This window comes from Stegostoma tigrinum, chromosome 38 (assembly GCF_030684315.1).
Source record: "Stegostoma tigrinum isolate sSteTig4 chromosome 38, sSteTig4.hap1, whole genome shotgun sequence".
In the NCBI taxonomy this organism is placed as follows: Eukaryota; Metazoa; Chordata; class Chondrichthyes; order Orectolobiformes; family Stegostomatidae; genus Stegostoma; species Stegostoma tigrinum.
The window spans coordinates 13184807-13200485 of NC_081391.1; the positions used below are offsets into that span (position 1 = coordinate 13184807).

General features: G+C 46.0%; 1 protein-coding gene across 1 annotated transcript; it reads left to right on the forward strand.

Moving 5' to 3' along the window:
• Positions 1–580: 580 nt before the first annotated feature.
• On the forward strand, positions 581–15394 carry LOC132206471 (ferritin, heavy subunit-like). The gene is made up of 7 exons (XM_059640662.1): positions 581–682; positions 3461–3607; positions 4984–5109; positions 12016–12162; positions 13570–13695; positions 14160–14285; positions 15293–15394. Exons 1-7 carry the CDS (start codon positions 581–583, stop codon positions 15392–15394), a joined length of 876 nt encoding a protein of 291 aa, XP_059496645.1.
• Positions 15395–15679: the final 285 nt, after the last annotated feature.

Below are 15679 nucleotides of genomic sequence, written 5' to 3' on the forward strand. Positions count from 1 at the left end.
CAGATTGGATCCACAAAGTACATCAGTTGCCTGTTTTAGATGATCCAAAAGCACATTATTTGTGTTGCTGCACAGAAATAGGAAAATGTTCTGATCAACCAAATCGAGCCATTTTTCAAAGAGCTCCAACACCAACGTTCAAAAATTATGACGACTAATCCCTCAGAATAGCAATCCGACAGAATTCTGCAAATCTGTGATGAATGTGTCTTAACGCACAACCTCAGATACAGACGTGAAGTTTTAGAGTATATTTTATTCTCATTTTCAGGGAGATGTCCTTCCAGAATTTGCACTTGTGCGGGAGGTCAAAGGTCATTTCAGCAATTTCATCATCAACCACTCATCAATTCTGATTGGTTTTTTGACCCGATTCCCATCCTGCACTGATTGGATGTGGCAGCTGATCAATTGATTAACAAGAGTGTTTGGCCATCACTGATGATCTCATTTCCTGCTTCATAAAATGAGTGTTGGCTCCTGGAGTATAAATAGAGTCCCAGGGCAGGGATGTTTACTGTTGCTTTTAGCTGTGTCATTTTTCTGGGGAGGAAAATAAAGCAAGTGTTTCCTTTATGAGATGGCCTCCCAGATCAGTCAGAACTATCACCAGGATTGTGAAGCTGCTGTCAACAAGCAGATTAATGTGGAGCTCACTGCCTCCTATCTCTATCAGTCTTTGGTGAGTGGTGTCTCTGTTGGGTGAAACATACTTCTGTTCTGTTGAAGTGAACTCTTCCCCTTGGATGTAATTAAGTTGTCTATCTTATAGACTGAGTTTTGTGGCTCCTATCTGTTTCTCAATGCAGGATGAGTGTGATGTTATTATAACAATAGTTTGGTGCCTAATGTACTCTAACTTGGGTCCCAGTTGGTTGTCAGTGAGATGTGGAGGGTGGAGTGTTCTTGTAGTTACTTGCCTGTCCCATGATGGTGCTGTGACTGGTGGTAATTATCACTTCCTGTGGCTGTTTGAAACTTGATAGAACTAATTTAAAAATGAATTGGGACTCACCATTGTGGGAATGGAAGCACCATCAGCTAGTCACTGCTTTTCTTTTCCCTCTTGTATCCTTGTTTCTATTTGAATCTTGTGGGGATCTGAAGTAAACCTGCCAATTGATACTGAGAATCTTGATTTCTTATTGCAATCAGCTTAGAATAGGCTTGTTCTAGCCCTGCAGAGCTGGGCTGAGAGGTGGCAAATGGAGTTTAATGCAGACAAGTGAGCTGATGCACTTTGGTAGGAGTAACCGGAAAGCAAAGTACAGGGCTAATGGTAAGATTCTTGGTAGTGTAGATGAGCAGAGAGATCTGTGTCGATAGGTAGAAACAGAATGTTGAAAGTTGCCACCCAGGTTGACAGGGCAATTAAGGCAGTGTTTTGTCTTTTATTAAGAGGATTGAGTTCTGGAACCAAGAGGTTATGGTGAAGCTATACAAAACTCTGGTGCATACAGTTCTGGTCACTGCATTATAAGGATGTGAAGCTTTGGAAAGGGTGTAGAGGAGATCTACTAGGATGTTGCCTGGTATGGAGGGAAGATCTTATGAGGAAAGGCTGAGGGACTTGAGGCTCTCTTCATTAGAGAGAAGAAGGTTGAGAGGTGACTTAATTGAAAGATATAAAATAATCAGAGGGCTGGATAGGGAGAGCCTTTTTCCAAGATGGTGATGGTGAGCATGAGGTGGGGTAGCTTTCAATTGAGGGCTGATAAATATAGGACAGATGTCAGAGGTAGTTTCTTTATTCAGTAAGGGAATGCAATGCTTTGCCTGTGACAGTAGTAGATTTGCCCACTTTAGGTACACTTACGTCATCATTGGATAAGCAAATGGGCATACATGGAATAGTGTAGGTTAGATGGGCTTGAGATCAGTATGACAAGTCGGCACAACATCAAGGGTTGAAGGGCCTGCACTTTGCTGTTATGTTCTAGGTTCAGATTAAACTGGGTGAGGTTGTGACTCTTATCTGATTAAGCAGATCTCCTTTTGAGATCTACCTTGCTTTTCTTGATACTCCATTAGGTGGGTGTGGGCTGTCTGTATGTCAAGTGTTGGAGCTTTTCAAAGGCACAGCACTGCCATGGGGCTGAGAATGTACTGAGGGTTCTGACCCAGTGACTCTGGTAAAAAGTTTATGCCTGTTGTATTTGGCCTGATTCTAAACTAACTGGACCCTCTTTCCCCAGGTGGGGTGCTTGTGCCCTTCCAAGGGGTAGAAGGTGTTTACGTAACCTTAGTGTTTGTTGCAGGGTGCTCTCTGGGCTTGTCCCTGTCAGCAGGAAGTCCCCTCCTGATGAGGATCAAGCCCCTGTCAGCCCCACTTCGGGAGGGGGAACAGCTTTCATTGAGCCAGCAGTTGGGTTTTAATCACTGACCCATTGTCCCAACACACCTTGTAAGCATGTGCCAGGAATGAAATCTTCCTATTCTACATCTTCTAACTGCACATTTAAATCGCAAAGATAAATTGTGCTTGTGTTTGCATTTGAGAATTGAAGCAACTTTTTTCAGCAGGATTTGTAAGAATGTGCTTGTTACTGGCTGCTTCCAATAGCAGACCTGCTAAACCTCAATACACTGAATTGTAAACATCCTGGTTTAGAAATCTACAGGACTTTGCCTGTTGGATTAAGTCAACAGTGGTTTTTCCAGGTTAATGAGGGATCTTGTCTGGAGAGTAGTTGATCTGCAGATCACTGTCATATTTGTCATGTGATCAGTTTGTTTTGTCAGTCTTTCTTTCATGTGTAATGGTACAAGTTGCTGGCAGTCTGAGTCAGTGCAGCAGTAAACTGTTGCAGTAACAACCCAAAGGCTGTCCTTAGGCAGGCTTTCCTTGGCAGATTCTTGGAGCTAACATCCTTCATTCATCTCCTCATGCCCCCCCCCCAGCCACCCCAATACTGCAGTTCTTGTCAAACTAATAGATACAGTGCATCCAATTGCATTGATCCTGACTCAGCAGAAAATGTGCTCCTTCCTAGCTGTTAATTGCAGTGTCTAGGATCTGTTTTCTGGTCTTTGCCAAAGCAGCAATACAGTGCCCTGCAGCTGTTCTATTGGTGTACATCCTGCACTCCAGCCCCTGGCATTTCTTGAAACCCTATTCAATCAAAGATTTATCCCATTTCTGGTGGAGGTTAATCAGTAAAAACATCAATTCACACTTGTTCTCACCAAATGCTGTGCCAGACCCTCCTGGGCAATTTGCCAGGAGATTCAAACCAAAATAAAACACATGGTATTTACAGCTTCCTGGAGGAAGCTGGGATTGTTTTGATTTTTCCAATTCAACAGCAACTGCTCAAAACTGGGTTCTGAATTGTTAATGCATCAGGTACTTAACAGCTTATTGTCAGTTTGATTTTGAGAATGCTCAAGTAGCCCTGTAGTTCTGAACTGAAATTGGCCCATGACTTGTTAATGGACTTTACCTTGTTCTCCCTTCCAGATGTCCTACTTTGACCGGGACGATGTTGCCCTTCCCCATTTTTCCCAGTTCTTCAAACATCAGTCTCAGGAGAAGCAGGAACATGCAGAGAAGCTGCTGAAATTCCAGAATCAGCGTGGAGGCGGAGTCTTCCTCCAGGATGTGAAGGTTGGAGTTGGGTGGGGTGGGGAATGGGATGGTAATGGCTGCTCTTGTGGTGTGGTTTCAAGTCAGTGACAAGGTTTTCATTTGAGTCAAAACTTTGTTCAGCCTGTTTGATCTCCTTTTTGAAGCCAGTGTGGAAAGAAGCCCTTTGGCCCACCATGTCTCTGCTGACCCCACAAACACTAACAACATTAATCCCACTTACCTGCCCTTGGTCCACAGGCCACTGTCCTGGCACTAAGTACTTGTCCAGCTGGACCCTAAACTGATCTGGAGTAGCTGTCTCCACCACCATCCAACCCTTTATGTGGTTCATCTCATATTTCAAACAGCCCCTCAGAGGGGTGGGGGTGGGGTGAAGTTTCCTCCAATCCCCTCTAACCTGCTTACTCCTCAAACCTGGTTTCTCTCCTGTCTTGGTGTCTGCCATGGGGAAGACATTCCATCAACTGGCCACTCTCTATTCTTCAATTACATCAGGTCACTCCCTCAGCCGTTCCTGCTCCACAGAAAATCCCAGCCTATCTAACCTCCAATCAATGGATCTTGGGCAACAGCCTGGGGAACCTCACCAGCTTCCCCCTGCAGTGCCATCCTGTCCAGGTGACTGGTGAGGCCAAAGAGGAATAATGTGGTGACCAGAAAAACAAACTGAGGAGACTGGTCCCCTTCCTGTTCCACCACACCAAACTAAGAGGTTGCTTGCCCTCTGTCACTGTTACACCCTGTTGACCTTGTCTGAACTTTGAGGGATCTATGGTTTTGGGCCTTTCTTCACTGTTAGCAGCACAACACACTTTGCAAACACCTCGCTGTCCCTTTGATGAATTAAATAGCCGTGATGTTTCTGATCATCCTGCTCAGGCATGTATGAAGCCACCAGCACAAGTGGTACTTGAACCTTGGCCTTGTCAGCCAGAGACAGGGGCACTACCACTGTACCATGACAGCATTTAGGATTCACTTGTGAATATCCTCACAATTCCATCAGATGGACCCTGATGCAAATCTTGTCATTATCCCCCACAATGACCTGTTATTCAACTTCCTCCTTCAGATCAAGGACTGACAGGCAAGGTGAAAGCAATTCTGAAGGAACTGTTCTTCAGCTGTGCTCCAGGGCTGCCTCAGGGGCTAGCAGTGTTCTCAGTGCTAGGGACACAGGTCTGGATCTGGCCTCTGGTGAGGGACTGGTGTTTACATGTCCTCCCCATGTCTGCGTTGGTGTCCTCATAGTATAAGAAGATTGGCCATCTGAAATGCAGGGTGACAGGAATAGGGTGGGAGAAGGACGAGTTGGGATCCTCTTCAGAGCAGTTACAGACTGATCCACGTTGTAGAGATTCTGAAGCTTAACTGTCCTTCTTTCCCTCCTCCAGAAGCCAGAGAGGGATGAGTGGGGTAACAGCCTGCAGGCAATGCAGGTTGCCCTGGATCTGGAGAAGAATGTGAACCAGAGTTTGTTGGATCTACACCAAGTCGCCACAGCCCAGACTGACCCTCATGTAAGCTTCACCTCCTCATTGACTTTACTGCTAGGCCCTCAGGGCAACACCTTCATTGGTTGGTCTTTTGTGGATTAGAAATTCAGTTAGACTTTGTTTTTGTGCAGATGACATGGATCACTTCAGATCCATAGTGATTACAAAATCATTGCTGAGCAGTTGACTCCAAGTATGTATTTTAACTTGTAAACCTGTGGGGAGGACTGAGGGGATATTGGTCACTGAATTCTCATTCAGGGCCACTGCAGTGGAATGACTTTTATCCATCACAAGTCAACTCTGCTCCAGTTAATAAACAGCAAGATGAAGCAGCTAAAAAGCAGTTGTCCTCTTTGCACAATTTCTCCAGGCGTTGGCTCTAGTCATCCCTGACAATCTCCCTCCATATGCATGTTTTTCAGTGGGGATTCTGAAGTTTCCTGGATAGTGTTAATGTACCAAGTGTCATATTCCTCTGTTGCAGCTGTGTGACTTCCTGGAGACTCACTATTTGGATGAGGAGGTGAGGATCATCAAGCAACTTGGGGACTACATCACCAACCTGAAGCGCCTGGGAGCCCCTGAGAATGGGATGGGAGAGTACCTGTTTGACAGGCTCTCCCTGGAGGACAGCAGTTAGTGTGGCCTGGAGTACTGTCTGCTTGTCTGAATGCATTCCCCACTTCACCCTGGCCAATCTGTCTCTCTCCAGGGAGAAAGGACTTTGAGCAAAGAATGTAATGGCTGTACCAGCCGAACGGAAATGAATAAAATGATCTCTTGATCTCAGTTACTGTGCATCATTTTGAGACCACTGATACCTCTTTGGTCAAGCAAGCTTTCTTGCCTCACTTCACCACTGCTTTTCCCCAACCCCCTGTGGACAGACTCTAGGCCTATGGGAGCCAGTTGGGGTTCAAATGGGGCCTGTGACCGACCCTGACGACAACCATCAACTGGTGGCCCTGCTGACCAGTTCACTTTGTCACTGAAGTCTGCTGCTCCTCCCAGGGGACCTTGGGTTTTCTGAACTTTCTTGGTTCAACTGCATAGATTTGTTTTTCCCCCAGAAGGAATCCAAAATTCCTTAAAGTGGCTTCCTCAGTTTGTTGCTTTCTTTCCTCCGCCCAGGGCTCAGGCCCTCCCCATAACTGGAAGTCCACTTTCCCTGAGCTGGGGAAATTCAGCCCTAACATTATGAACAGTCACATTCCAGAGAATCATCTCCAGATTCTCTGGGGCTACTTGATTGATAGTGGATGCTCTTGATACCATAAATACAAGGATTGGTGACCTGGGGCTTGGATGATTGCCCATGGTTCAAAATACTCACATTTGGTTTAAGCTTGCAGCTACAACTGGCCTCTGACTGTTGAAGGGTTTGTACAAAAAGCTGCTGCCTTGGTTCTTGGAACCTTTCCATGGGCTGATGAAATTTTTTTTGACCCAGTGAGGGAGCAGGGATTTCTGGGGAAGATGGGGGCTGTCTCCTTCAGTCAAGATGCCTGGACATGCTGACTTTGCCTTACAGCTGTTTCCTTGATCATTCAAGGTGTCTGATCATGGGTTAGGGAGGGGGTGATCAGAGACAGCCCAGAGATTATCTTGAGTTTTGGCACAAGTGCACACTGTAGCCTTAGGAAGAGTGTGGGTCATGAAGGTACTGAATAGATTTGTTCCATCACAAAAATCGTTGTTGTTTGGCCCAGTCTCTATCCTTGGTGATAGAATCCCTGCTCTCCGGCAAGAGGCCATTTGACCCAGGTAGCATCAACCTTCTGACCAGAATCCTGCTCAGTCCCACCCCAGTCCTTTAACCCTGTGTCTTCCCCATGGCTAATCCAGCTTGCCCCTTGTCAATATCACCAACTTAGCATTGCCTATCCACTTGACCAGCAAATAGTTCAGATGGTGGGTGGGAAACCAAACAGACACTGTAAATGTACAAACTCCCCAGGGTGCCCTAAGGCTGTAATAAATCCCATGCCGCTGTGAGGTAAGTGTTCGCTACTGAGACACTGTTTCACCCTAAAGTACCGAACAAAGGAATATGCTGTTGCATACTGTCAGTCCGACAGCAGAGATACAGGTTGTTTGGCTCAAACCGTCCAGGTCGAGCAGTGTTCCAAATCTGAACTAGTTGTGTTTGCCCCATATCCCTCAACCATTCCTTTCCCTGGAAATCACCAAATGTCTTTTAACAACTGCAATTGCACCTACTTCTCCTGCTTTATGTAGCCACTCATTCTTGACATAAACCATTTTCTGTGGGAAAAGCTCTTCTTCAGCTTCTCCCCTGCCCCCCCCCCACCCCAACCAACCCCACATGCCTCAGTGTGAAAACATTACCCCTACCACCTCTAGTTTTGGACTCCCCTACCCTGTCCCAGCATGCTTACTGTATGCAGTCAATCGTGAGTCTGCCAAGGGCAAGGCCACATTTAGTGCTCAGCAAGTGTTACACTTCAGGAGGTGGTGATGAGCTGGTCATTACAGTCCATCTGGTGTAGGAGAGACCGGAATGATGCTGCTGCTGAGGAGGGGCTTCTGGGATTTTCATTCACAAATAGGGATATTTTCCCAAGTCAGGATGGTGACAGACTTACATGGAGCTCCATTGCGTGTTGTTGGTGCTGCCTCCAGCCAGAACTTTGAAAACTGTTCCAGCATTACTCACTCCTAACTTCAGTCTTATTGATGGTGGACCGGCTTTGGAAAGTTAGAAGTTGCGTAATCACAACAGAATTCCCTGCCTCTGACTTCCCAATTTTTGAGTTGTTCACTCTACAGAATGCAATGAAAACTGTAACAGATACTGTCACCTTGGAAACATGCTGGCGTTAAGCGCTGATTCAACTTCAATAATGTAAAACCAAACATGGAGACAGAAATGTTCAACGTGCGATACGTTTCTAGCAGCAGCTGAGACACAGAACCCTGAGGCCTACTGTGTATAAGAGGCACTCAGCACATTTAGCATCTTGCTTTTCAAACTGGGCTTCATGCGACCCTAAGTCACGCTGATCACAGCAGATTCAGAATGGATCTACAAAGGACATCGGTTGCCTGTAGCAGACGATCCAAAAGCACGTTATTCTGTTACTGCACAGAAATAGGAAAATGTTCATATCAACCAAATCAGGGCATTTGACAAAGATGAGGATAGCCAAGGTCATTCCCCTGTTCAGAGGATAGCAAATGTGGTTCCCCTGTGCAAGAAGGGGAGTAGAGACAACCCTGGTAATTGTAGACCAGTCAGCCTTACCTCAGTTGTTGGTAAAGTGTTGAAAAAGGTTATAAGGGATAGGATTTATAATTATCTCAAAGAATAAATTGGTTAGGGATAGTCAGCATGGTTTTGCGAAGGGAAGGTCGTGCCTCACAAACCTTATTGAATTCTTTCAGAAGGTGATCAAACAGGTATTTGAGAGTAAACCGGTTGATGTGGTGCATATGGATTTCAGCAAGTCGTTCGATTAGGTTCGCCACAGTCGGCTGTTGTACAAAATGCGGAGGAATGGAATTGTGGGAGATATAGCAGTTTGGATCGGAAATTGGCTTGCTGAAAGAAGACAGAGGGTGGTAGTTGATGGGAAATGTTCATCCTGGAGACCAGTTACTAGTGGTGTACTGCAAGGGTCGGTGTTGGGTCCACTGCTGTTTGTCATTTTTATAAATGACCTGGATGAGTTTGTAGAAGGATGGGTTAGTAAATTTGCAGACGACACTAAGGTCAGTGGAGTTGTGGATAGTGACGAAGGCAGCTGTAGGTCGCAGAGAGACATAGATAAGCTGCAGAGCTGGGCTGAGAAGTGGCAAATGGAGTTTAATGCAGACAGGTGTGAGGTGATGCACTTTTGTAGGAGTAACTGGAAGGCAAAGTACAGGGCTAATGGTAAGATTCTTGGTGGTGTAGATGAGCAGAGAGATCTCGGTGTCCATGTACACAGATCCTTGAAAGTTGCCACCCAGGTTGACAGGGTGGTTGAGAAGGCATACAATGTTTTGGCTTTTATTAATAGAGGGTTTGAGTTCCAGAACCAAGAGGTTATGGCGAAGCTGTACAAAACTCTGGTTAGGCCGCACTTGGAGTATTGTGTACAGTTCTGGTCACCCCATTATAAGAAGGATGTAGAAGCTTTGGAAAGGGTGCAGAGGAGATTTACTAGGATGTTGCCTGGTATGGAGGGAAGGTCTTAAGAGGAAATGCTGAGGGACTTGAGGCTGTTTTCATTCGAGAGAAGAAGGCTGAGAGGTGACTTAATTGAAACATATAAAATAATTCGAGGGTTGGATAAGGAGAGCCTTTTTCCTAGGATGGTGACAGCGAGCACGAGGGGGCATTGCTTTAAATTGAGGTGTGAACGATATAGGACAGATTTCAGAGGTAGTTTCTCTACTCAGAGTAGTGAGGGAATGGAACGCTTTGCCTGCAACGGTAGTAGATTCGCCAACTTTAGGTACATTTGAGTCGTCATTGGACGAGCATCTGGACGTACATGGAATAGTGTAGGTTAGATGGGCTTCATATCGGTATGACTGGTCGGCACAACATCGAGGGCCGAAGGGCCTGTACTGTGCTGTAATGTTCTATGTTTTATGTTCTATATTCTATGGCTCCAACACCAACGTTCAAAAGTTATGACGACTATTCCCTCAGATTAACAATCCGACGAAATTGTGCAAATCTGTGATGACTGAGTCTTAATGCACAACGTCAGATACACAAGTGAAGGTTTAGAGTATATTTTATTGTCATTTTCTGGCAAATACATTTACAGAATGTGCACTTGTACAGGAGGTCAAAGATCATTCAGCAATTCCATCATCGACCAGTTGTCAACTGTGTTTCGTTTCTGGATCCAGTTCCCATCCTGCACTGATTGGACGTGGCAGCTGATCAATTGATCAACAAGAGTGATTGGCCATCACTGATGATGTCATTTCCTGCTCCATAAAAAGAGGGTCTGCCCCTGGGATATAAATAGAGTCCCACGGGAATGATGTTGATTGTTCTTCCTAATTTTGTTATTTTGGTGGTGAGGAAAATAAAAGAAATTTATTGTCACAAGATGGCCTCCCAGATCAGTCAGAACTATCACCAGGATTGTGAAGCTGCTGTCAACAAGCAGATTAATGTGGAGCTCACTGCCTCCTATCTCTATCAGTCTTTGGTGAGTGCTGTCTCTCGGGGTTAAACATATAAATCTGTTCTGTTGAAGTAAATTCTTTGCCTGGCCTCTAGTGAAGCTGACAATCTAGTAGATTGAGGTTTTGTGGCTCCTACCTAAATATCAGTTCAGGATAGAGGTGGTGTTACTATCACGATGGTGTAGGATACTGATGTATGTTAACTCAGGTCCCAGTTGGCCTTCAGTGGTATCTGAAGGGTAAAAGCCTCTTGCTTTTGTTTTCTTTCTGACACAAGTTTCCTGACTTCATTTGCCTGATCTCTGTGGTGGTCCTAAACAAACGTGCTGATTTTTTTTAACACTGACAATAACAATAACTTCCCTGTTGCAGTGGCCCTTGTTAGTCTGAACAAACCTGAGGCTAGTCTGTGACTGGTATCTATTTTATGTGGATCTCCTTCATTGAGGCTGACTTGGCTTTACTTGTATTTATTGAAGATTTGGGTGTGGCCTATCCCGTCCCTACTGAGAGTGGATCTGCCGTGTGTGAGAAATGTTGGATCCCCTCTCTGCCCCCTCTCCACCCCACACTGGGGCTGCAGGAATGTGCTGAGGCTATGAGCCCAGTGACATTGAAGAAATGGAGGTTGTTCCCATATCATTTAGCTTGACCTAAAACAAAATGTCCCCTCTATCCTGGTGGTGATGTGACTGTGCCCTTCCAAGGAGTAGAATGTGCTTGGAAGGTATGTGTTGAAGTAACCTTGAAGAGTGCTGCAGGGGACCTGGTAGGTAATGGACCCTGAAAGGAGGTGGTGAATGCAGTCCCCATGAAGTGGGCTGCCCTGTCCTGGATGGTGTCTGCTTCTTGCATGTTGTAGCTCCCCTTCTACAGACACATGGGGAATATTCATCTCCCTCTGGGCTTGTGCCTATTGGAAGGAAGTTGTCTTGTAATGAGGACTAAGTCCCTATAAGCCTCACTTGGGAGGTGGGACCGCTTTATTGGTGAGCCAGTTGTTGGGGTTTAATCACTGTGTCCCACCTCTACTGGCACATGCTTCCCAAGGATAAAATCCCGACTATCTTCTGCCACAACTTGTAACTACCCACTGAAACCACAGATATTTGCTTGCCTGAGTGTGGTTTTTGGATTTGAGGATTCAAGTAACTTTTCAGGAGTCCTTCCCCAGAATATAACTCTTAGCTGATGCTTCCAATAGCGAGCATTAGCTCTTAAACCCTTACATCGAATTGTGAACGTGACAGTTTAGATATGAGTCACATGGGCTGAAAACCTACAGGATTTTTTGCCTGTTTGGGTAAAGTCAGGGCAAGTGTTTTTCCAGGTTACTGTTTTCACTAGTGACGTTATCTACAGGCCACTAATAGTTGACATTTGATCATTTGTTTTGCAATTTGTTTCAGTCATGTGACTTGGTGCAAGCTTTTGACAGCCTGAGTTTGCACTATTTAGGCAGAGCAATAACCCACTGCTGCAACGATCCAAAGGCTGTTACTGGGCAGGCTTTCCTCGGCATTATCTTAGTGCCAAACTCCAAACTGGAGACAGCACACCTTTGTAGAGTTCATGTGTACACTTACATCACAATCTCGTTGATCCTGGGTTTGCAGAAAACATGCTCCCTACTAGTCGTTGACTACAGCAGGGTTTCAACATCTTTTTTTCCAGTTTTCCCCAAAGGCAAATCATAGTACCTTGCGTCTTGTAGTTGAGAACTGGAATGGGGAGTGAGCCAGTGATGTCTGATGTAATTTTAACTTGATCTTCCAGATGTCCTACTTTGACCGGGACGATGTTGCCCTCGCCCATTTCTCCCGGTTCTTCAAAGATCAGTCCCAGGAGAAGCGGGAACATGTAGAAAAGCTGCTGAAATTCCAGAATCAGCGTGGAGGCCGAGTCCTCCTCCAGGATGTGAAGGTTGGGGTTGGGTGGTGGGGGAGTGCAGGGGGGAATGGCTGCTCTTGCGGTGTCATCTCCAGTGACAAGATTTTCAGATCCTGAGTGAGTGTGAGAAGTTCTTTTGCTTGGCTTCCCTGTTTGCTCTCCTCCATCTCCAGTGTTTCAGCATTTATGCAAGCCCTCTGGTCCACCAGGCCTATGCTGACCCAGCAAAGACCGAACTGTACTCACCCTGTTCTTGGTCCAGGCCCTACTATACCCTAGTGTTTTGCACTCGCCCAGCTAGTCCTTTAAACAGTGCTGCAGTAGCCATTTCCAGCACTTTGTTCTTCTGTTCCCCAACACACCCACCAAATTTCCTCCAATCCCCTCTATCCTGCTTCCTCAAACCTGTGCCCTCTGGTCTGAGTGTCTGCCATGGGGAAGACATTTTCCCCATCTACTGTCCAGACTTCCTTGTCTTCCATCAAACAACCACCTCAGCCTCACCTGCTCAAAGGAAAACCCCCAGCCCATCCAATCTCTCTCCTCAATGGATTTTCTGTCTTGGGGAAACAACCTGGGGACCCTCACCAGCACCCCCTGCAGTACCATCCTGTCCTTCTGACTAGTGAGGACAACGATAGAATGCAGCAGAGGCCGGAAGAACAATTTTCATAAAATGTGTTCAAAGGACTTGTCCCTGTGCTGTTCCTCACAACCCTGCCCCAAACTAACACATGTTAATTGGCCTATGTCCCCTTTCACACACAGTTTGCCTTGTGTGAGCATTGAGGGATCGATGATCCTGTGTTTATTGTAAGCACATTACTGCCCCCCACAATGAATTCAAGTCATGATGGTTCTGACCATGCTGCTCGGGCATGTATGAGGCCACAAGCACAAGTGAGACTTGAACCTCAGCCTTGTCAACCGAAGCTTGGGACACGACCGCTACTTCCCCCACAGCCCTTGGGATTCACTCCTGAATATCCTTTTTAAGACTCCAGCAGATGGACACTGGTGCAAATGACTAATCTGGTACATATTTATTCCCTGTGGTACAAGGATACGTTCCTGAGCTTCCGGCTTCAGGTCAAGGATAAATGGGGCAAGGTGAAAGGAGTCACCAAGTAGCTAATGTTTTCTTTATCTGGACTTCAGGGATGGCACAGTGGCTCAGTGGTTGGCACTGTTGACTCAGTGCCAGGGGCACCAGTTTGGTTCTGGCCTGTGACAAGAATTTAAACGTTATCCCAAAGCATGGCTTCCCCACACAGTAGAAAAGAGGATTGGCAACTTGAAATGCAGGTTACATGAACAGGGTGGGAATGGGACCAGATGGGATGCTCTTCAGCAGTTATGGTCTCAATGGGGTGAATGGCCAGCTCCCATGCTGCAGGGATTCTGTTTCTGAAGCTTACCTGTCCTTCTCTCCATCCCCAGAAGCCAGAGAGGGATGAGTGGGGTAACAGTCTGCAGGCAATGCAGGTTGCCCTGAATCTGGAGAAGAATTTGAACCAGAGTTTGCTGGATCTACACCAACTCGCCACTGCCCAGACTGACCCTCATGTAAGCTTCACCTCCTCATTCACATCACTGCTAGACTCTCAGGGTAACATTTCATTGGTTGGTCTGTGTGGATTGGAAATTCACTGATGTAACAGTTTCCATCCATTACTTTCCTGAACTATTGTAACATTGTAATCAGTATGATCCCAAGTGATCAATGAGGTATAAGGGGAATTTGATCTATAATCTAGTGGAAGTGCTGAAATGACGTTGGCCACTGAGTTCTTCATTAGTATCATTGCAGTGGAATGATCATTGTCCATCACAATCCAACTCAGCTCCATTTCACAAACAGCAAGATGCAGCAGCTGACATGTTGTCCTCACTGGCACAAATTCTCCGGGTGTTAGCTCGCTTTTCAGGGCTGTCCAGAGCTAGTCATGGCTAAGTCTGTCTTGCAGAGGGAATTCTGAAATTGTCTTGGATAGTATAAATGTACCAAGTGTCATATTCCTCTGTTGCAGCTGTGTGACTTCCTGGAGACTCACTATTTGGATGAGGAGGTGGAGATCATCAAGCAACTCGGGGACTACATCACCAACCTGAAGCGCCTGGGAGCCCCTGAGAATGGGATGGGAGAGTACCTGTTTGACAGGCTCTCCCTGGAGGACAGCAGTTAGTGTGGCCTGGAGTACTGTCTGCTTGGTCTGAATGCATTCCCCACTTCACCCTGGGCAATCTGGCTCCATCCAGGGAGAAGGGACTTGTAGCAAACAATGTAATGGCTGTACCAGCTGAATGGGAATGAATAAAATGTATTGATGTTGCTTATTGTCCATCATTGAGACCCTTGATATTAAAGAGCTTTTGAGAGCTTCAAGCCTGTAATTTTGGCTAATGAAATTATCAATAATTTGACAAAATATTTCCCTGGTCTTCTCTCCAACACACCCCCGCCTCAGTCTCGGAAATCCCGAGGAACTTCCTCTGTTATGAATCAAAGTTATTCCTCCAGCCAGAGCATGAGGTTGGGGCCTGTGGGGTGTAAAATCACTTTGTACTATTATCTCACACCCAGGAATGATGAATACACGTGCAGCTAAAATTTTGTATTGTTTTCAAAAGAGAAAACACGCCTGCATGTGCAAAAGAAAGACTTGACACCCACTTTCAGAGAAACAGGGCTGTTGGATGCTTATTTTCATGTCTAGCTTGCATAGCAATAGCTTCCCTGTCAACCTCCACCAACCTAGACTGATGCTAAAGTCAACTGAAATCACAAGTTGATGCCAACATAAATTATGTGCGGGCTGGCTCAGCTTTCCTCAACAAGAGCTTAAGGGAAGAGATCCATCAGCGACCCCCTCTCTAGCCTTGTGGAGGAGCCAGCAATGCTGGGAGCAATAATATTAAACTTAGCAACTGGGATCTGCCACACCTGGTCTATTCTACTCCAATCATTTTTATTACTTTGTGCTGAGAGTGCATCCTAGAACTTGAGGTTGGGGCCTGTGGGCAGGAAAATCACTTTTTGCTATTATCTCACAGCACGTACAATGAATACACATGCAGTTAAGATTCTCGGTGAGCCAGTTGAGGTTCAAGCCAAGACCAGCCGTGTGCCCTGCTGACCACCGCCACCAACTGCCTGCCTCAGGACAGCCATCAGCAGTTGCTCACAGTGACCAGTTCATTTGTTCCTTCGCCTGAGGAATATGTGCTGCTCTCCCCGGGGATGTGGATTGAATACCCATTGTAGCTCGACAAGAGAATTCACACGGGGGGAACCGTTTCCCATGAGTAATCCAAAGCTGTCCTAATGTGGCTTTGCTCCATTTACTTTCTTGCTCTCTGCCAAGTCTTGGTCAAAAACCCCACCACGCCTAGTAATAAACTTCAGGCCGGCCAGCCCAGAGCTGGGAATATTCAGCACAAGTCTGCTTGAAAAAATTCACCTGAGCTGGATGCACTTAATGGCACCTACAGCAGGATAATAGTGACCTGGGAATAACACAGCAACGCTCCTGGTTAAATGCTGCCATTT

Coding starts and splice junctions, on each gene's coding strand:
- LOC132206471 (XM_059640662.1), top strand. CDS start 581: ATGGCCTCCCAGATCAGTCAGAACTATCACCAGGATTGTGAAGCTGCT. Junction 5,110..12,015: donor CAGCCCAGACTGACCCTCAT/GTAAGCTTCACC, acceptor TTGATCTTCCAG/ATGTCCTACTTTGACCGGGA. Junction 13,696..14,159: donor CTGCCCAGACTGACCCTCAT/GTAAGCTTCACC, acceptor CCTCTGTTGCAG/CTGTGTGACTTCCTGGAGAC.